Genomic DNA, 22,453 nt, shown 5'->3' with positions numbered 1-22,453 from the left:
CAATAAAAGACCAGACAGGATGCAGATCCATGGATAAAAAAAAGAAGTCGTGTGTTTCTTTTGAGGGCAGAGGATGAAAGCGTTGCCTTCCACAAGAGACAAGACAACCTCTGTTGGGCTTCCAGCGCCGTAGGTAAACTGACCATGCAGAGGAAAATAATGAGGAGAGGGAGGAATGATGGGTGCTGGAAAAAAAAGGAAATAAACAAGGGAAGAGGAGCACGAGCAAGATCAAAAAGATAAGCTCTTCAGGTGTTTCTGACATGGTTGGGCTGTCAGATGTGGAGTTTGTGAGATATTGCATTAGCAGGCCTTGTAGAAATGATCTGACTTAGAATAAGTTCTAGGAACGACACTTAAGATCAGACCCGGTCCTGAAAGGAGCTCTAATCAGTCAAAAATAATTTGAATCACTTGTGTGTGTTTACCGTGTGTCTGCAGTGTTCAGCCTTTAAGACATTACTGAGAAAAGTACGGTTATGCAACAGCCCTCTCTGACTTGGGTTTACTCCACTGAGATGCTATTCACTGATGGTGCTAATTAACAGTTTCTAGCCCAAGATTTGACCTTTTTAAAATGTGTGTGAAGAAAACAAAGTACATTTCTCCCTCATGTTTTAACCTAAGGCCTGCGCTCTAAAAACAGCATAATAAAACACTGACATTTTATTGGTAACAAGGCATCACTCAGCAGTACGTTACCCTATCATAAGCTCTGGGATTCCCTTTTGTCAAATATTTGCTCTGATGAAGTTCGAGGTGAAAGCTTGTCAAGTGCTTTGGACCAAAGGTCCTTCTTTTCTACAGGCAACACAGTTTAAAGGTGTCTGACTTTCTTGTTTGCACAACGAGGTTAACCAAACGCAAAAACATTCCTCTGAAGCAATTTTTCAGTCAAAACTCAAAAGAGCAGTATTACTCTTCATGACCAGACTTCAACCCAGTTCTGACTGTCAAATGATACCTCAGTAAAAACAAATTGAGCAGCTTAATGCACAAGGAATAGGTTTTAAGTATCATCCAAAGCAAAAAAAAAACAGGCAGACTTATTAATGATGATGCCCTGTCAAGACAGGACATCATCACATTAATTTCAACTGATGAGGAGAGTGTTGGAACGTCTTCAACCCTACAACATCAACCCAGTGGACAATTTGCATTATGTCAATGAGTGTCCTCACACAGATAGAAGTAAGGGATGTGTGTGTGTGTCTGTGTGTGTGTGTGTGTGTGTGTGTGTGCGTGTGTGTGTGTGTGTGTGCCCAACACTAAGCAACTGCCCAGGGGAAAGGAGCACATGAACAGTGAAAAGAGGCCAACTCAATAATGCAAACACTGGCTCATTAATGAACATTATGCATGAATGAATAATGTCTTCACACTTGTGGCAGTGATATAATAAAAAGCTATTCCATTTTTAGAGACACAATTTTTGTCTCATCACTTCAGATAGTTGCGTAATTTAATTTCCTCAGATCTGAATGGTTCTGTTGGTTAATTAACCCAATTATTTGATTATTGTTTTTAGTTGTCTTCACAAATGAGTGAGATAATAGCTATATTCATACGACAGACTGAACAATAGATATGACAAGCGTATTTCTGCTATTACATGTGTAGCGTCAATGTTACCTTGTGCGGGAAAAAAGCTGATTTCCTCATGCAGAAAACTGGATAACAAACTGCCTGAGCAGAAATGACAGATTTGACTTCCTCCCAAAATAATCGAGTTGTAGCGTTGATCTCATAGTGTTGTCTAAAAATGAATTTGTGTCAGGTCAGCAATCACAAATTCTGTCAAACCATTAGTGTGTGAGGCCGAGGCCTTTGTTCCAGAGTAAATCTCAAACATATATCATAACATATACCTCCGTAAACTGTCAATCTGTAACCTGTTTATGAATATTAATACATTCAGAAACAAAATAAACTAATGGTGCTTTGAGCTGCACAAATGATATTGAAGGCAAGAGAAGAACATAACAATCCATCACCGTTTATAAAAGTGAGCAATGGCTGTTTACACTTGATCAACTTGTTTACGCGTTATGACACAGGCTGTAAGATTCCAAGAGACAAACATGGGATAGAGGCTTATGCTATTTGTGATCAGCACACATTTCAGCAAGAAAACAAACTGGGCTGGTAAACAAGATTAAGAGTAGCAGGGGCTCCAGTCTTTGTTTCCATGTAGCGCTGAACAAAATCTGTGTTTTCTTAAACAAATTGTGATTGTCAATGGTACTGTATTTGTTATCCATCTATCTATCTATACACTGTATATCTATATTAGTTACAGTTTTGGGCAAATGTGTCACTACACACAATTTGTTTGCATTATAAAATGCATGCTTGACTCTTGGTTGATATGTCATAATGATGTTTTTTTGCAACAACAGTTGCTTTGCATGCTAATTCATGCCTTTATATAGATTTTGGGGAAACAGTGATTTGCATTACTTTTTCGTTTCAACCGTGCAGAATCGAACTCGTCAACAGTGCAGTTAAAAGGTTGTGTCTTTGGCCCTTGTTCCACGGTGAACCAAGGGAAACTGTTTTGATAGGTTTTTGAGGTTGGTGATGGTTTAGGTATGAACTTACAGCACTTCTTTGGACTCTGGTTGTTGCGCATGAGAACCTTCTGGTTTGGAGCACGGAACAGTCTTGTCCAGTTCACAGTGCTGTAGTAGCAAAGCTGGCTGTTCTCTGCAATGTGGACATTGCCAGCGCTGATCTCTCTCAGGGACTGGAGCTGCAGTGAGGAGATGCCCTGCTGCTTCAACACCAGCAGGGAGATCCCACTGAGAGGGAAGAATGGGTGGAGGTGAGAGGAGGAGAGGGCAGAAGTAAGAAGAAAGAGAAAACCAATACTTTAGTTCTGAAAGTGGGGAAACGAGTAGCAACATTCCCGTGTGGACTTAATTTGAAGAAACACTAACATTAAACAACACTAATGGAGTAAGATAAAGGAAACCGATTATCTCCTCCATGGTCTTGCTTGTGCACAATTATCATCACTCATCATTATAATATCATCATTTCACAATAATAAGGTGTGTAGATTATTAAACATTTTCCAGTTAGAACCTTTAATATTCTAGTGTTGTCGACCTTCAATAAATACTCTGCATCTGCTTAATTCTTATTTTATATATTTTTGTGGCCACATTTTGCTATATACTGCCACAATCACATAACTTGATACATATTGAACACTCTTTCTTCCTTCTTTTCTGCAAAGCCCCCGCCCTTCCCCATACGCCCGACTTGCACAGTTTAAAAATGACAGGAGGCCAGTGGGGTGTCAGAGCCAGAAATACAGACAGTATGCGGGATCAAGCATGGGATAAAGGTGGATGGCAGGCTGTAATTTGTACTGCAGCCTGCTGTTTCCATCTGCAGGTGGCTGACACACAAGAGCATCCACATGCCTACACTCACACACGCACACACACACACACACACTACATCCCACTATGCTGTCAGACGCACTGACGCTCACTTTTTTCCATCCAAATGTCATCGCAAACTTTCAAGAACCTTTGGAAAAATCAACTACAAATCAACAGCTAAATCGGCTTCTTAAATGTCAAAACTAAAACCGTCACAAAAATATGTTTTGGCCACCAGCCAATTCTGTGGTACCAAGCCATGTTTCTTAGTGACTTACTTACTGACCATAGAAGAATAACCCACCAAACCACATTCATTATTTAAATACATAAACTAAGCCACTTATATTATTTTCCTTGTTACATCAACAATGTCTGTAAAGGTGTCCTGTGGAGTTTTTGACTGCTAGGAGTGCTGCGGAGCAGTTTTTATATGAAGACGCATAAGTGCATACAGTATAGCGCATAATGCGATTTGATGCGATAAACAGTTTTAGCGAATGCGGCAATGTGTCAAAAAAGGCAGTTATGTTTTGGTGCGTACTACTCCATGTAAAAAGGGTTTGTTTACAAGGAAACTCCACAGGGAACCTTTAATCATGTACCATTTTGATGATATTGTCACTGATTTAGTGGGATTGTTTCATACATTTGATGAATCCAATCATTATTAAGTTTAGTCTTTTTTTTTAATTACCAAAAGAGCTTGACTTGCAGAGAAAACTGACATTTCGTTGCCACAAAATAAAACAACAAGCGTTTGCTTTTTACCAGCTTGTCTATCCGTTCAAAGCACCGGGCTCTATTTGAGGCTGTGTTGACACAGCTATGATATGAATTACACTCAGACTCAAAAAAATTGCAAAAAGTATAATATTCTCAGACGTGTACCTGTACAGCGCTCTTCCCCCTATCGTTGCCAGGTTGGAGAAAACACTCAGGTCTGTCATGTTGTCAGGCCAAGACTGGATATTCAGAAAGCCTAAATGGGAACACAGACACACACACACACACACACACAGACACACACACTCTGGTTATACTGTAATGAGTCACCAGTACTGACAGACTAATTTCAGCTGTCTATCATATCCTCTATTTCACACTGTGACATGAATAAAATGAGTAGGGAGAGTTGTCATCCCTCTGGATTTAGCAACATTCCAGGACCACAGTAAGTACACCACCTGAGTCTCATTACAAAGCAGCCAAGCACCTCTATGCCAAAAAAAAAACGTTATGGGCAGAAATTCCACAGAGGAGTTTGGTGCCAGCTATGACCAGTGCAAAGTCTGATCAATATTTTTGCGTTTTCTTCATTAACCTGCCCCTCTACTGTTGAATCATTTAAAAGGTGAAATGAATACCTGAGAAGATGGCTGTGGCTAGGATTTTCAATAATGTATTTAGATATATGAAATATTTAGTTGGGAAAAGGTGTGTGTGTGTGTGTGTGTGTGTGTGGGGGGGGGGGGGGGGTACAATCCCCAAGCCAACAAACAAAATCAGTTTGATGAGACTATGAGACCAGGGCAAAAATGCAGGGAGCAGAGTGAAGAGCGGTGATAAGAAGGTGGAAGTAAGGGAAGTTCTGGTGACGCGTCAAAAGAAAACACAGGGGCAACCAGCCAGAGAGCGAGCTCGCAGTGGAAGGTGAGGAAAGCCTTGTGGGCAGTGTGGCGTATTCTCTAATCAATGAACAGTTTTTGACTCCCATTTTCCTCACTCAGGATACAAAGTTCATCCAGAAAGGGAGGGATGGTGGAGCAAGGTAAGCAGAGTTGCAGAGAAGAAGGCCCCTCGTGGCTTGTTGACAAGACAGCAATAACCTTCAACAACACCTTTATCAGTTCGTCAACATCGTTTCGTTTGTCGTATCAATCCCAGCTGAGCAGTGGCAGGGTCTCTGAGCAAAACGCATATCAAAAGTGTGTGATGAAGAAATGAGAAGAAAAAAAAAAAAATTGGGTTTTTATGAGGAATAACACACCGGAGCTCAGAGACATTAGCCGAATTTGGATCGCATCCTCACATGTTAGCTATTCTTCTTATCCTTAGCTATTCTTCTTATCCTTAGTAAAGTATCATAAGTATTATGTGGTATTTATAGAGAATCCTGGTTTATACAGAAACCAGCTTTGGTAATCGTCCATGTTGTTTATTACATTCCTGTCCCAGACCTCATGGTGTGCACTGCCCAGAGGCAGCAACGCCATAGAATTGTTAGTGTACTTGTCAGCACTAATTGTCTTAATGCCAAAGCCTGCAGTACTGAGGCACCTCACAGCTTCATCATAGGGCTCTTTCGGGGTATGCGGGTGCTTCCTCACAAAGGTAACAAGCTATACTGCCTGCTACACACTTGTCTGTGCTGTTGTAACACTTGGCTAACAGCACACACATGCTGTGCATGTACAAGGACGGTGCAGATTCTGTGTGGACACCAAACCTTTAATTGTATATGTTCAGTTATGAGTTACATTTTCAATGGACGTTTTTTGTGCAGAAAAAGCAAGGTCAAAAGATCACTTCGCAGGGGTTCATGTGCCGCTGAGAGCCACATCAGTGGCACAACAACGCACATAGCGAATTACAGCATGGAGCCATTTAGAAAAGAAGGCCATGAGCTCACAAGCAAAGGTTAAGAGTGCTTGAATTGGGGCGATTACATCCGAGCCACAGCACTGAGAAACCCACTTACCCACGCTAATCTGCGTGGGTTGATTGCCCACTCTCTGGGTGAAACCTGAAACTGGTGCTGTGTCTTTGAAGATGCTGCAAAAGCAAAGCGAGACTCATTTAATAAAGAAAAAGAAAGAAGGAAAAGAACATAATTGAGAAGAGAGACGTGTGTGCTGTTGAGCAGCAGGAGAGTGATCCTCCCTTCCCAGCTCATTTGAAAGCCAGAGCAATGCCAGTTGTGACCCTGGGGTCACCGAGGCAGGTTGGCTGCCTCCGTCAGAAGTCATGTCCTCTTGACAGCTCGGAGAGATGACAAGCTGAGCTGACAAATATCTCGGACTACATTGGGTTTGGCCAGAGGGATATCCTAATCACCTGCTCTCAAACTTTTTAAGTTTAAATCCATTTTAATATGTTCTGCCTTGCACCTATTGCTCAGTCAACCATGGACCACGGGCAATCAAGTTGTATTCAATGGTTTCTTACCCCACACAGTAATGTGTTGGTTTGTTTTGTCCCCTTCTGTTCCTGTCTATTCTCTTTCCTTTTGTTTTTCCTCTTTTAAGTCCTTCAACTTGTGCTTGTTGTGAAAAGGATCGATCTGTTTTTGACCAATTTATCACAACTTGCTGGAAACACAAACCAAGTGGATGTGATTCAGGGGCTGACCTTTAAATAGGCCAACAGATTATCTCAGATCATTGACGTCGGTGGTCAGTTGTTGTTTTTTCCACTAAAGGAAGATACTACACATCAATAGTTGGCCATTTTTGAGACAGAAGTTTGTAGTTGGCTCACTCCTGCCTGAACTACTTTAATTGGTCCCGAACAACAACAAACCAGATTATTACTTTCACAACTGTAGTAAATTGAAACACTTTCACTGAAATGCTGTTAAAAACACGTTGAGATTACACACAGCCAATTTCAAAAACTCCCTTTCAAACTACATTTTGCTTCTGCACAACGATCCTGCTCACATATGAACAAATTATCTCCAATATTATAGGAATTATGTTCAGTCGGTGACAGCTGACAATAACTCTGTGCGTGGCGTTATTTATAGTTACATAAAAATATAACTTACACTCACAAAAATAAGTAAATGCAGAGATATTGAGCAATGTGTGACTTGATGCTGTGTAATATTTGCATCTAAGGGCAATAAACGCAGGCCAAACAATTAAAACCTAGTGTTTCCCCTCATCTCAGGGTTAACCAAATCTGACTTTCTGGAACAGGGCCCAGTATTACTCAGCTGGTAGCCACTATCATTACATTTATCCTGGCACTTAATGTTATGCAATTATTACTCCATATATTACATTCAAAGAATAATTGCCATCAGATATATTTATATCTGTCGCCATCTTCAGAGCCGTTGATAGACAATTGAAAGGCTCCCAATCTCATATTTAGCACCTTTTTAAGGAGAAAGAGGGATACTGTTTCATAAAGCTCAAGCTTTATGTGATCCCCGTTAATAAGTCAAAAATGTCACCAACAATATTTCATTTCATCAGGGAGTGTCACATCGGCGATACAAGGTTTCTTTCAGATGGCTTTGTTAAATATCTGGGCTGGATAAATTACAGCATGCAGCTAAGAAGTGATGTCATCGGGGAGCTAGAGGATTAACGATGCGCACCACATGTTCTGGATCTTTTCTTCATGGTGCGTGAAGGGCGAGCTGGGACTGTGGGACTCAAGGCTAGGGACTCCCCGAGGGAGAAGGAGTAGAGAGACAGAGGAGATTGAAAGACTCATCTGATATTCATCTTATGCTGCAATGTCTGTCCTTGGTGTGGATAGTCTCAGGGGGAGGAGGGGAGGTAGACTTGAGCAAATACACAAACAGATACAAACAAGCATTACATATATGCACACTATATGTGGCACAAAAGCGAAAAAAAAAAAGCAGGGATAAAGGGAAGAGCACATTTTTTGTTTGCTTATTAATTTGTATGTATGTGCAGAGATGTATGCTGCGCAAGTGATATTCCTCACCTGTGATCTCCCGAACGGTGCGGAATACATTGAGTTTTTCTGGGTCCAAAGCTTCAATGTTGTGATACACATCCCTTTGAATGATAATTGGAGATCAGAATAACACAAACAAAAACAGAAAGATCCTAGCAGCTGAAATTTAAACCATATCGACAAACCGTGTGCTTCTTAATCACAGCAATGACAAATGACCTGCGCTCACCCAGGTATAAAACAGTACAATTAAGAATATCTGATCGAATCAGGAAGACATGTTAGCTGTGGAGTATGTCTTCTATAATACTTATACACATGCCACATTTCTTTAAGCTCCATAGAGTAATATATGAGCATATACATCTTCTTACCCTCAAGGCACTTCAGCATACTCATTTCTCACATGCCATCACTGACAGTAACATTATTTATACATTCAGACAATTAACACTCCGCCTACATTAAACAAAAAAAAAACTGGACTTCAACAGGACACTCTTATCTCGATGTGAAAAAACCCCACATCTAACCATGAATATTTCAATATATTTGGTCCCAAAGGTATTCATGCTGAATGCATTTGCTGTGGTGTTGATTGAGCTGAGAATAAAAGGAATATTGCTAAAAGCACAGGTATATTTTCAGCTCAAAATATGGATTTTATATCTTATCCCAATATTGACTTTAAATAATTCAAATTCAATTTAATCATATTGATTAAGATATTCCAACATTGTCAATCTAAGATTTACCTTAATTTACCTTAATTTAAACCTATACTCTTAAGAAAGGACATGAGCTATCAACACATGACAACAGTTCTACTATTCCGCTCCCTTCTGTTAACATTCTGATAAGCTAAATGTTCTAAGCTCTCACCCCTTGATCCCAGTGATAAGGAACACCAGGTTGCCATTGATTTTGGTGCAGTTGACAAACTTGTCGATGTTGCTGGAGTCCACTGTCTGAGCTGTCTGTAGGCTGGCTGTACCGATGCCGTCACACGCTGGAACACAAAGTGAGAAACAAAGTGAGGAAGAAAAATGCATTAGTTTGATTAAATGTCTTTCTAATGCCAATATGATAAAACAATTGAGATATACAGGTATACAATGGCAGCATTTATTTAGCTTGTACATCATTTTTCAATGCACAATGTTGTTTTTGTATTAATACAACAGTCATTTGTATGAATGTGTCCATGGATGACACAGCTGCAAGCCTCCATCTCATATCAGTGACGTTTTTATATTTAACAAAAATAAAAAATTTACAATTTAAATTAATTAAATTGCCCAAAACTCAGAAGGAATGTGGTAATGCTGTACTGATGTTCAGACGTTACACACACACACACTTCACATGCCTGATATTAGCAGTGATAGATAACCAATAATTCTATACTTTAACAACTTCAAGAATGGCAAAATAAATGTGAACTTAATGAATTACTGGAGAATAAACATGAACATCTGTTTGTGGTTTACCTTTCGGGCAGACGTCAGTACAAGGAATGCACAACTTAATGCGGTTCTCCTCCACCTCCATCTTGTTGCTGGGGCACGCTCTCACACAGGAGCTATGGTCCACCACAAAGTTATCTGAAAAACAAGTCATCGTAAATGTCAAATACAGATGGCTGCTGTTAGTCACACAGGAACATCCAGTCGGATGAGTGGCACTCCGTGTAAGAAATCACAGAACAAAGTGTTGGAAGTCACTTCCATTCACTTACTCTCTCCTGAATTGCATTAAAGGATAAAACATTCATGTTTGCATTGTTTTAGCTTGCAACTTACATATTTTATGAAATTGTTAATACTAATAAAAAAAAAAATCAATCTCAGATGTTTACTAATCAGTGAATAACCATAAAGTAATGCAATGTGTACATGCTTGTGCAACTCACAATGTGTGTGTCTGTTTAATGAATGTTTAATTTGACCGTGTTTCATTTCTAAAAGTCTCTAATCAGTTGGATGACCTACCCTGTAGGAAAAAAGGAGCTCATATAACTAACAGGCTGTTGGCTCTGGCAAGTCACTAATCACTAGTCAGCAAAAACTCACAATGAAATGAAAATGAAAACATCATGGGTTGTGTTAAAATAACATACCAGCGTAAAAAATAACATCACTGGCGTGAACATACAATAGCAGGCCTTGTGGATTGTCTTTCATAATGTTGAGTAACAAAGCGTAAACAAGAGCACATAAAAAGCGTAAAGTTAACATTTACTTCTGGTTTCATACAGGACATGAACAGCTGTCTTCTGGTTGAAAGTTCTGTGTTTGTTTGACCGATCTACCGCCCCCTTCTTCTAAAGACCCCTTTTGGAATTTTTTGCTTCACCTACTCGCTGTCATAGCCACTTAGCTTTCATACCACGTAACTTTCAATCACGGTCGCTCCACATACTACGACGGTTGCTCTGCCTGTCACTTGTTGTACGATGTCCCTTGTTCTGACGAATACAAAAACGTTCATATTCATTGTATCCGTGGTTTGGAGAAATGCACACTGCCATCATTGTTTCCTTGCAACAGGGCCGCACATATGAACCACGACAAAACAATGAAAAATAAACAGAAAATACAAACTACATTTTGTGCTATTGAACAAGCCTGAAACATGCACACAACCATGACTTACACTGTTTTTAGTGCAGCCCTAAGGGACTTACTTTCTTTGCACTTAACATTTAAATGGTTAAAAGTCCCACTACCCTCCCACTGGTTGGCCTTTTCACTGATGTTGGGAACATTGTGGGGTTTCCACAATTAGCTGTGGGCATGGTGAGCAGTTGATGGTGAGCTGGGTAGTGGTAACAGAACAAGGGCGTAATACCAGGGCTTACAACGTGCTCTTGTTATTCTTCAAAGAGCCATTGCCCAATGCAATAAGCAATTGTTAGATATTAGGCTGATGGACCACACAGGTGTCTCCCCCCAAACTACAGAATAGCTTTGCTACAGGGAGCAAGTATTCAGCACAGGGGTCCTTGTATCTATAATGGAGGAAGCCTTGCATTGCCTCTTCAGTGAGAATGGCCGAGCCTTGTGCCATCGTTTAAAGAGGCTTGAGCGTGCAGGTGATTCATGGCGAATATCTAGACAGGCAACCCATCTCAACCTAAATCACCCATGGGGGAGTTTGTATGAACTTAAATAGCTCTTTGTAGAAATGAAGACCAGCAACAATGTCCTCATTCCCGAGGTCTAAAACTCAAATTGATCCTCACAAAGATAGGCATACAAGAGAACACTCAATTTCTCACACGCACACACACACACACACAGTCATCTTCAAAAAACTTAAAACAAGCTGTATCTACATTTACATTCGTTGTTTTGTATATATGACATACCAGCAAAAATGATGAGGTTATAAGAGGCTTACAAAGTAAATATAATTCAAGCGTCTCATGTTTTTATGGCTGTTCTTGTTCATGGCAAATCTTGTCTGCCAGTAATCAAATGCAAATACAGCATTTAAAGAGCACACCTGTACTGGCTTCTGTCAATGCACTCTGTATGCGTGTGTGTACAGTCCATAAAATTCAGTCTCTGAAAACGCACATGATGTGTGTGTATGTGTGTGTGTCTTTGTGTATGCACAGTTATGATCTTTGCTGAGAGATACGTATTATACTGGCATTATGCAAATATAATATAATGGCTTATTTTGACAGATGTGCATTTACAGCATTTTAATTGTTTTCTATACCATGCTCGTGTTTCTACTAACCAAGTTTCCTCAATCCTCAGAGACAGCAATAATGGGTGGGATTCAGTGTCTTTTCTGAATTGATTTAACTCTACCTCAATGTCACACATGTATTTGCCAAAGGAAAAAGCAATCTATATTAATGCTTAACTAATAATCATATTTTTCCACTTTAAAAAAAAGTAATATGTGTAATTTTATTGGGTTGTAGGATCACAAATTCAAAGTGGCAAAGATAATCATATCTCGGGTACAAGAGGTTAAGGCTATGGTTAGGATTGGCATAATTTTAAGGTTAGGGTAGCCAAGAAGGAGTTTTGACTGGTGAAATTATGGAATCAGTATAACATCATCACATGTATACTAGTAAAGCAAGTGTGTGTGTGTGTGTGTGTGTGTGTCCAGGTGGTAAGACTTACGAGGACACTTCTTGACACAGAAGGCTCCATAGGTGTACTTCGCCCTGGGGTTGTGTTCCAGGTGGAAGGTGGTGGGGTTGTAGACAAAGGGCTGGGGGCACTGGGTCACACAGGCCCCACTGTCATTGAAGTTGGTGCAGGCCTGCAAGCACACACACACACACTTTACTGTTGACCCCTCACTCCTCTTAAACGCCCGGTAGTACATTACATTACATTACAGTCATTTAGCAGACGCTTTTATCCAAAGCGACTTACAATTCAGTTTCTATCACATTCATACACCGTAGGCACAGCTACGGGAGCAATTTTGGGGTTAAGTGTCTCGCTCAAGGACACATCGGCATGCGACGATGGAGCCGGGGATCGAACCGCCGATGCTCTGATTGAAGGACGGCCCTGCTCTCCACTTAGCCACAGTCGCCCTCATAGTAGCCACAAGTGATCATCAACTGCCTCAGCTTGGAATGTTGTTTCAGCGAGGGATCAGGAATTGATCCTGTCCAAGTATGCCTGATTTTTCCGTCAGCACATGGGGATACCTTTGCATATAGACAGTAAGGACATGTCCAAGAATTGTCCCTATACCAATATTTGAGCAATTACCGTAAGAGTTAACAGATATACACACACACACACACAGAGGAGCAGAATTGCCTGTTGACCAGCGCGGCGATCTGGTTTCTGGTGTGAACAGCTTGCCTGTAGCCAGTTATGGTCATTATTTCCTGAAAACCCCACTGTCTCTCTGCATCTAAATGTGGTGAAACAGCTTGAAACTGACACAGATCAATAATACAGCTATTTGTGATGGTGAGGTGACTGGAGAAGGCAGTGAGTGTGGGACGCATCGTGGTCCCTCCATTATATTTGCATTTGTGCATTCAATTCCACTATATTTTGAATTCCCTTTACAACAATAAAGACATTTCCACTATAAATCAGTGCATACAAATTCACCAGAATGCAGAAAATGCAGAAGTGTGACGCTAATAATTTCCCTGGAGGAGAACATCCAGACCCTCCACTTTACATGTCTCCCCCTTCCAATGGTGAAATGTTTGTGAAAAATAGGAAATGAATGCTCAGAACTTGGGGACAGGGAATATTATATTACCATGTAAACAACTTGATTTGTAATTTGTGTGTGTGTGTGTGTGTGTGTGTGTTCACTTACAAAGCAGTCTGTGTCCTTCGGTCCATAGCAGCCACCTGCACACTCACGATGGCAGCAGTCACTAACATAGGGACCAAAGCAACGGCCGTCACACTGCTCAGCACATACCGTCTTAGTTACTGTGGATTGACAGATAAAAGAAGAGAAAAGACGTTTCATATAACAAGTCAACCAGTTCACGTGGTTAGTGCCAACTTTAAATTAGTGTTATTAATGTATCTAACCAATCATATTCTTCTACGTCTAGACATACTGGACACACTGCTGGATGTCTAACATTTGCAATGCAACCGTCTGGTAAAACGTATGCATGTGTGCGTTTCAGTGTGCGGGCAGGTTCAACTGAAGCCAGTGTCACTGCCACCTACTAGCTATCTTTAATCAAGTGTTCGTCTCCCTGCATGCTCCTCTGAGGGTCTCCAGCTGGATATGACAAAGACATAGTGATTCCTATCTGACTCAGTGTCTCGTCCTCTCACGACTCAGGCTGTCAAGCTGACAGAATATAAAGGACACCGGCTGCATGAGGTGGGGCACTGGCGCGTAGAAATCCTTCTAGCATGTAGGGGAGCCTATACTTACAAGGCACTTTTCCACTGGCGGGGTGCCCTAGAGGGCACTGCATCACGTTTTCTCCACTGCAGGGGCACACCTGAGGGCACTTTATCATACCATAGGGGAAACTAAGTAGTTTTGTTGCTTGAACCTAACTAAGTATTTTACAATCTTTTCCTAAACCTAACCAAGAAGTTGTGTTACATAAGACGAACAAAGTTCACACCAGTGTTGGAACTGTCACTCAAGGTAATGTATGACAAAACTTTTAAGTATATACTTCCATCAAATTACATCCTGCCTGGAAATTCTAGATCCATTTTTTTGCGCTGATGTCTGACTTTCTTGCTTCCTTGAGTGTATAAAATCCAAGAATAAAAAAACCCAGAATGTATTTTCTGCATAAACTAGCTTCCTTCAGATTTGGTAATAGAAGTAAAAGTAAATTAGTTACAGATATTACAGATATTACTCATTTGTGGGAAAAGTAGCAATGTTCGCGTACAATGCTGGAGCGTTAATGTGCATGTATGTGTGTGTGGATGCACATCATTTATTTTACGTGGGCTGTTTCCCTTTGGGCACTGTGGTGACGAGATATTATCACAGTGATTGATACAAGGCACAGACAGCCCGCCAAACACACACACACACACACACACACACTTCACTCTTTGCCTTACGTACCATCAGTGGCATTCCATTAACAGTGCTTGGGCTAAAATGAAATGGGCTACTTTTCTCAAAAGACACTTTGTCAAATAAATGACCTTGCCAGGCGAGAGACGCAACACTGTTCATCAATTTGACTTTAAACTTACACTTTAAGAGAAAACAAAAAAAAACATGCTGGCGACGACAAATACAAAAGGAATCCATCTCATAAAATATGCCTGGAAGCTTCCATTTGAGCAGGTTGTGGACAGCTGCATCAGTCACAGGAACCACTGCCTTCCAGTTCCCATTCAAATGAGCTAAAATGTGCTTTTTCACATCTGGTTTCCAAAACAGCTTCATAAATGAATTTGGGATTTTATTTTTGCAATGGAAACTACACTTCTATCACCAGACAACATTATCTTAGAATCTACACAAAGTTTCGTACTGTTTAAGTCACAGACGTTCTCTTTTTATGATATAAAGTTGTCAAAACCCTCTTTTCATTTTCATTTTCAATAAAACCAGATTTTAGCATGAGATAGGGAATGGCAATACAATATTGATCAAATGCATTGGTTAAAGTTAAAGTATTCTTCTGGCAGTCAGCTTGATTTCATATTGAATTATAAAGCAAGGAATCTCTTTCTGACTGCATGTCCTTGTGTTCTTCACATATCTCGGGGACCGGTTGATCCGCTCTACTTCACACTTGGTGGGTATGTATTACTGGGGACCCCATGGAGTGCTTTTATCGAATTTGTGCAATTTGGAAAGGAGACACATTCCAATATGTATAAACTTGGAATTTAAAAAAGCACATAGCGCTCTGTGCAGCAGCAGGGCGGAGCTTCGGGGCTCTGCAGTCCAGCATGTCATCCGCACTTGGCGGACCGCAGCGCAACTATGTCGTGGCAGGTGTGGTACTCAAGATCCAAAGAAGCGCATTTTCTTTTTAAGTGTTGTTTTTAGATTTAAAAATGATTCATATTTGTATGAATGTATACATGTATTTCAGCGCAATATAATTGAAGGTTGCGAGGTAGAAAGAGAGGCAGAATTATGAATCATGACATCCAGGATGGAGATGGCGAGATAAAGGAGGCAGACAGACACGGCCAGGGCTCATCGAGGGTCGCTCTGTGACGTGTTGTTAACAGGTCCTGGTCAAACAGTTCATTTCTCATTATCTTAATGAGATCGCGACCACAGAACAAATAAGATGAGACGTGCCAGGGTTGGAAGGCATAGATGAAGTGGTCCGTGCACAGAGTGATGGAAAGAGGGGAGGGAACCGACGGCGAGGATAGCGCAATCAAACTGGAGAATTAATGGAGAAATGGAAAAAAATGTGCGCGAGTGCTCTTTCGTCTGCATGAATATGTGCAGGCTGTTCTTATGTGGAGTTGTGAAGCTTCAGTGTGTGGCACGGTACTAATTGTATTGTGTATGTTTCTGTTCCACTGCAAAGATGCCAAACATGGTCATGTTAAAGATCAAGCTTCCCTGCGTGTGTGTGTGTGCCTTCAGAGGAATGGTGAGGTGAGGTGTTCGACACAGAGTGAGCAATGATAATAAATGGATGAATCTGTAGAAAGAGATTGTTCGTATCTGCGAAAGAAGGGCGATGGCTTCGCAGTCTTTCATATTGTCCGCTTATAGAATGCCCTGTTTTCAGCAGGTTATGCTGCTGGTTAGTTCACTTATCAAACACAAAAACTTGAATTATCAGTGTGCAACGGATCCTTCAGTGCTCTGTGTGCTCGATGTCAAAGCTTGATGTGTTATCTTCTCCACGGTGCCGAGTGATTCTACGGGATATGCCAACAGTTGCTTTAGAAACAAGTACATATCGTAGTAGTAGCAGTAATACATTTACTAAAGTGCATTCATGCAGTTTATATTCTTCTTCTTCTTTCAGCTGATCCAGGGTTCACCACAGAGGACCATATATTTCCATCTAGTTGGTACCCCGCGCCTCGACCGATCCGGTATCAAAATGAGATTTTGTGATCCGCATATTTAATTTGGCATAGGCTTTACACTGGCTTCACGTTTATATTTCTCAATAGTATATGGGACAACATATTGACCTCCCTGAAAGGTAGTAAGTAACAAAAACAAATGTTTTCTTGCATTTACGGCTGCTATATGAATTATTTATATTCTATTATAAAGTCATTTGATAATAGAATGCCTCGAAATCTGTGTATCATTTGGGGAGAAATAAAAAAATCCTCTTGAGGCTACATCCCATTTTGTTTGTAATTATTCTCCAACTGTCCACATCATTCTGAAATGATGAATAATTTGCTAATAAATCTAATTATATTAGATTTATTAAGGGAATAGCATGGTAGTCATAGTAACATAGAACAACACTGCATGGCAATGCTAGGGAGGACATAGAGGGCAATATTCCCCCAGTAATATAACTTTTGCGGCATTCATTTTCTGATTCAGTCCAGAGAAACTGTGGGGAAATGACACAGCGTTCAAGGTACCGTACTTTAAAAGCCTAAAAGATTTGGGGCTTCTGAGAAAACATTTGGTGCCGGAGCCCCAGAACAAGGCAATGATAAGCCACCTCTTCTGTGGTTTAGTTTAGAGGACCTCTTGGGACCCGGAGGCGCAAATGCAAAATGATTTCATTTTATTCCTTTCATTCCTTGGTTTAAGTCAGCTGGTGGCCCGTGGCTTGCAGCTCTTATACCTGCTCTTCTACACGTACAGTATGTGTTGTACACTGTACAACAGACAGAGACAGCAACGTGGGTATAACCTGAGAGAGAGACACTGACAGCGAATTGAGAGTTTAAGAAAATGACTGAAGGAGAGGGAATAACATGGCTGCCCGCTCCCTGCTGATCGACTCAGTAGTGGATCACTCTCACACTCTCTGCCAGCTGCCATGAGCTAGTGTGAAAAATGGGAGGTCCCAGCAGGATAGTTTGTGGAAGATGTGTTGGGGGTCTAGGGATGTTGTTGGGTGTTGATTTGTACGTGCGTGTGCTGGAGGTGGTGGCATTTCCACAGCCATTCTGGGCTTGTGAATACCTGTCCAGAGCTGGCCCGTTTACGAGGCTGACACCTGCCTGAGAACTTACAAACTAGCATTCGCTCACAATGAATTTTATAAGTAAAGCAACAAACTGGGACTAAATACGTTCATTTATGTCAGCAATATTTTAACACACTTAAATTTGAACACACTTAAACAGGCTTTAAGGATTGCATTACTTAAGTTGCCTGATTAGAAGCGTTGACACATGGTATGTTGCAAGGACATTAGTTCGGCACAGTCCTACCCTTATGTTTAAACAAGCCAGCTTTCTCACAATCAAAACATGTTAGTGTATTAATCATTTTAGTTTTGCTTTTAGAGTCTGAAAAACATATGGGTGTGGCTAGAACAAGGCAGCAGCGCATATGCAAAGAATTACTAAACAAAATAAAATCTAACCATCCAAAAAATTCAAATCCATGTAAATGTGTTGATAAATCACACGTGCATACAAACATAACATACTGTGGAGACCTTTCTAAAACTACACCAGATGTGATTGAGAGCCACTAACGGGCCGTGCGGTGTCTTCAGCTGATAATAGTAATGTACTTACAGCTCTGACACTGGTCCCCTTTGGGTCCCCAGCAACGACCATTACAGGAACGATTGCACTTTTGACCTGCACACAAGTTCAAGGAGAAAGAACATCAGTGGCATTTTACATTTGCAAACAGTTATTTATTCACAAAATATGATCAGTATCAGCCTTCAAAATCTATATCAGCTGAACCTTAAAATGGGTTCGAGGAGGTTAGCTGAGTACGTCTGCCATCATGCACTCCACTGAAGCCCAAATTGATCCAAAGCGAGGATAGATTCCTTTGGCTCCTCTTTAAGTGCACGGAATGTGTTTGTGTGTGCGTGTGTGTGCTTCATTATAAGTACATTTCAAGCATCTTTTGAGTGATTGATTATCATTGTAATTGGACTCTGGCATAATAAACACAATCTGTAAGAAATGTAGGTGCTTGAACACATTACAGTATGCTTTGAGGTTAATTATGGTATGTTTATTATTCATTTCTATTCCAATGACAGTGTCTACCCTTGTAATTACAAACTGATTGCGTTCACTTCATTTGATATTTAAGAGGTATTCTTATTACGATTCAACAAAGATGATGCAACTTGCCATCTTTTAGTATACAACACAGCCTCTCTGATTGGTACGTGCTGTTCCAGTCATAATAAACTTAAATAACCTTGGCACAGGTTGTTTTGTGAACATAAGTAAACATGTGGCTCCACTCTAAATCAGCCCAGCATGAAACCAGCACCCACTACGTTGAGATAAAAGCAGTAAAGCAGCAGAAAGCACCAGCAGAAAGCAGCATCATACCCTCAGAGCCTCTCTGTTTTTTTTTGTTTTTTTTGGAGGACTTAATTGACTGTCTAGTAATTGACTGCGGGGGAAGTGAGCCTGGATAAGTGCAGAAGTGCTGTCCTCTGTCCATCAGCCTCTCCAGGTGAGCGCTATCAGCATCGATACTCTGTTCCCCAGCACAATCCTCTCCATCTTCTTCCCTTCTCTTCTTCCTCGTCTGTGCCCCTCTTCACCGCACATTTCATCTCTTTCATCCTCAATCCACCCCTCGCTGACGCATCGCTCCTCTGTGGCTCTCTTTCGCTTAATGTCTATCCCTGTCGCTCTTTGTCTTTTTCCAGTCGGCCCCTCTGCCTTTCTGTGCTTCTACAGTCTGTTCCCCTCAAACTAGCACTTTTGACAATGCTGGAGAAAGAGAGGTTGACAGCCTTGGCTGTATGAAAAGCAGCACACAAACAGGATCATAATACAAACATCAGCCAGCCATAAGTGGTTGTCTGACAGCGCCAAGTATGCAAAAACCTCAGGTGCACCTAGTTAAATCTCTGTTCGCCCTGCGAAGTCAAGACAAAGAGTTTCCATTTAATGTTCAAGGTCTTCACGATCTCATCTTATAAATTCCTAGTGACCTAGAATAAACCTGTCCAGCTCTCTTACTGCACCATCATCTTTTACAGCTTTCTTAAAACAGCCCCTAAGGTTGAAATGTCAAGAACGCTGCCGTTCCCAGGGCTGGTGTGGAGAGAAAGATAGATGCCAGGTTTTTAACTGAATCAACGGGGCACGGATTCGAAAAACATGTCCTGTTTTTAGGAAGAGAACCAATAACCACAACAACAAGTGGCACAAATAAGTCACAAGTAATAACGACGTAAATCGTGCGTCTCCCCAAAGAAGATTATTTTCTCATTTGTGGATTACAGGTTTGGAGACCCTTGATCTTTTGGCGGAGTAGAAGACATGCACGGGAGGAAGGGTCGAGCTAGGGCTAACAGGGCTGCAGGCAGGAGGGTGATAGAGCAGAATATCAATGCTTGGAGCTGTTAATCTGCATTTGAAGCCTCCAGCCAGTGCTGTGAGAAGAAATCCAAGGGCATATGCAGAGACTGTCTTTTTTTATTTTCTTCCACAATGATAATGCGTTTTATTATTGCGTAATTATGTATTTGCAGAGAAACGAGACAGCTTAAAGAAAATAAGAAGAAAAAAAACAACAACAACAGATTAAAGTGTCAAACAGCTTGAGCATTAAATGAATAACAAAAGCAATGTGTGTGTTAAGAGGTTAAGTCAGGGAATGGGTCAGAAGAGGTAACTTGCATCTTTACTTCACTGACAGCCACCTCAACAATCCCCCCCCACCCCTTGACAGATTAAGTATGTTCATTTTATCCAAACAAATCTCTTCATAATCCGAAGAATTTACGAACATGTCTTCCTGCTGACTACAGTGGGCCATTAAAGTGACGTGAGTGAGCAATCCTTGTGCTTTGTTCTGGTACCGAATGGAGTGACAGAATTGGGTCAAGGGGTGGTTTGGTAATGACAATGTTTTGCTGCTCACACTTGTTACTTATTGTCAGTGGAGCAGGTTAAGAGGGTCTCCTTTGGACCATGTCCCTTGTCACAACTTACCAGCCCATGCTGCCTTATAAAAGGCGTGTAACAACCTAACTACAAAGCCGATATTTGAGTCTGCTCACAGTCCTGTAGGTTTGAGTTCAGGAACCTTCAAGTAGAGTTGACTCTACTTTTGATCAAGATTGTTTACTGCAAATGAGTCATCACATATGTAGTCATGAGCTCTCCTTTATCAGCACGTTACACTGCATCAACACCTAAGAAATACATGAAATGGCATGTGAGAGAAATGAAAAGGTGCAAAACTGTCAATATTTGAAGTGACAAAATAATTAGAGCTGAATTTAATGGCAGTGAGGAACGTAAAATATCGAGATGCGAGAGCAGCAATCGTCACCTTCTCATTAACTGCTGAAGTGCTATTGAGCAAGGCAGACTGGACAGATTTTACACATCAAAGTCTGTTTACAGGTCTTGGGGAGTGCTACTGAAAATCTGACAAAAACGGCGTTTAAAGTCTTCTGTGGCTTCAGAGAGAGCTGCGCAAGATCTGATAAAGTGACATTTGCTTAAGGCAGAGCTGGTTGACGCTGAAAACTACAAGTTTGACAATGACACAAATCTGGTGGTATGTATAAAGAAGTGAGTACAACAGTCCTTTTTAGCCTGCTGCTCATCTCGCTCCACTGTCGGTGCTCAAGTTGCATTGTGGGTAATGGTTTAATAAGAAAGTGTGGAGCAAAAACGGCAATATATCTTGTTGCGCTGCATCAATTCTAATACATCATGATTATTCAATATAGAAGTGGAATGCTAAGTGCTATTCTAAGCATCAACGTTGCCAGATGTGAATGAGCATAAACACCTGAGTGAGGGGCAACAAAAATGCTCTCAATAAAACTTTCCCTTAAATAAAGGTTGATGTCAAATCAAATCTGAATGTCTTCTACACTTGTATTTGTTGGGTTACTTACATGTGACACTGCTGTTGGAGGGTACCACCACATGATGCATCCGGGGGTTTTTGACAATGTCCATCCAATGGATTGTGTCTGCATGACACAGGAACTTGTTCTGGTCAACATACACACCTCCACTCAGGATCTCTGAGGAGAAGAGAGGGATCACACAGTCAATACAGATACACACAGGGCTTCCTTGCTACTTCACTGTTTCTGCCTGGAGGATGCAACTAATTCAGCAGCCCTGTTACCAATCTCCTGATGTGATTTTTAATTGGCAATTTTTTTTTCCCCTCTTAATTTTATAACTTACGACTGACATAGGGGATACAACGGCGTATATCGAGTGGTGATGATAGAAAAATGTCTTTCGTTTCAAATGATGCCCTTTATTTCGTTGCGTTACAAATCACACTCGTATTTTACATCATTTGGTTGATGCTTTGTGTTTTCAGGCATGGCACGGATGCAGCCTGCAGGCAGAACATTTGCATGAAGGCAGCAACACAGAAGAAAATGACGGAGAGTGTATGGGACACAGAGCAGGGCAATTCTGAACAGGATAATGATTCCAACCAGCAAAAAAAACAAAAACAGGAGCTCAGACCTAAAAGAGGAGCTACTTCTGTCACATTAACGTGGTACTTTCCAAATTTCAACAGACTCAAACTGCACTAACCTCTTTTACAACTTACGCAAGAAACACCATATGACAAAGAATCACAAAGATGAAAGAACATAGCGGCTGCTTTCTTACATCTGCAATGACATGGACCACATTTACACGATCAATGGGGGTTTCGGGGGCACAGTGCATTTGACACAAGGTACAAAATGTTAACTAGAGGAGGAAATTCACAAGGTATCGTACGCTACAACAGCAAATATGTGGTCGAGCTGAACGACACATCTCAGGGAAGCTCTTGAG

The 22,453-nt window shown here is 41.0% G+C and overlaps 1 protein-coding gene across 1 annotated transcript in view; it reads right to left on the bottom strand.

Annotated features, from left to right (window-relative positions):
- The window catches only part of erbb4b (erb-b2 receptor tyrosine kinase 4b), a gene marked incomplete at both ends in the record, with an annotated part of 248,119 nt that overhangs the window by 60,507 nt on the left and 165,159 nt on the right, over positions 1-22,453 (bottom strand). The window contains 9 exons of the mRNA XM_079277462.1: positions 2,602-2,801; positions 4,284-4,374; positions 8,082-8,155; positions 8,937-9,063; positions 9,545-9,658; positions 12,203-12,344; positions 13,380-13,498; positions 18,212-18,277; positions 21,538-21,669. Coding sequence (XP_079133588.1) covers positions 2,602-2,801; positions 4,284-4,374; positions 8,082-8,155; positions 8,937-9,063; positions 9,545-9,658; positions 12,203-12,344; positions 13,380-13,498; positions 18,212-18,277; positions 21,538-21,669 — 1,065 coding nt within the window. The remainder of the gene's footprint in view (positions 1-2,601; positions 2,802-4,283; positions 4,375-8,081; positions 8,156-8,936; positions 9,064-9,544; positions 9,659-12,202; positions 12,345-13,379; positions 13,499-18,211; positions 18,278-21,537; positions 21,670-22,453) is intronic.

Source organism: Melanostigma gelatinosum (genome assembly GCF_949748355.1).
Source record: "Melanostigma gelatinosum genome assembly, chromosome: 10".
In the NCBI taxonomy this organism is placed as follows: Eukaryota; Metazoa; Chordata; class Actinopteri; order Perciformes; family Zoarcidae; genus Melanostigma; species Melanostigma gelatinosum.
Note: the sequence above shows the minus strand (reverse complement) of the source record. Positions and strands in the feature narration are given on the sequence as shown.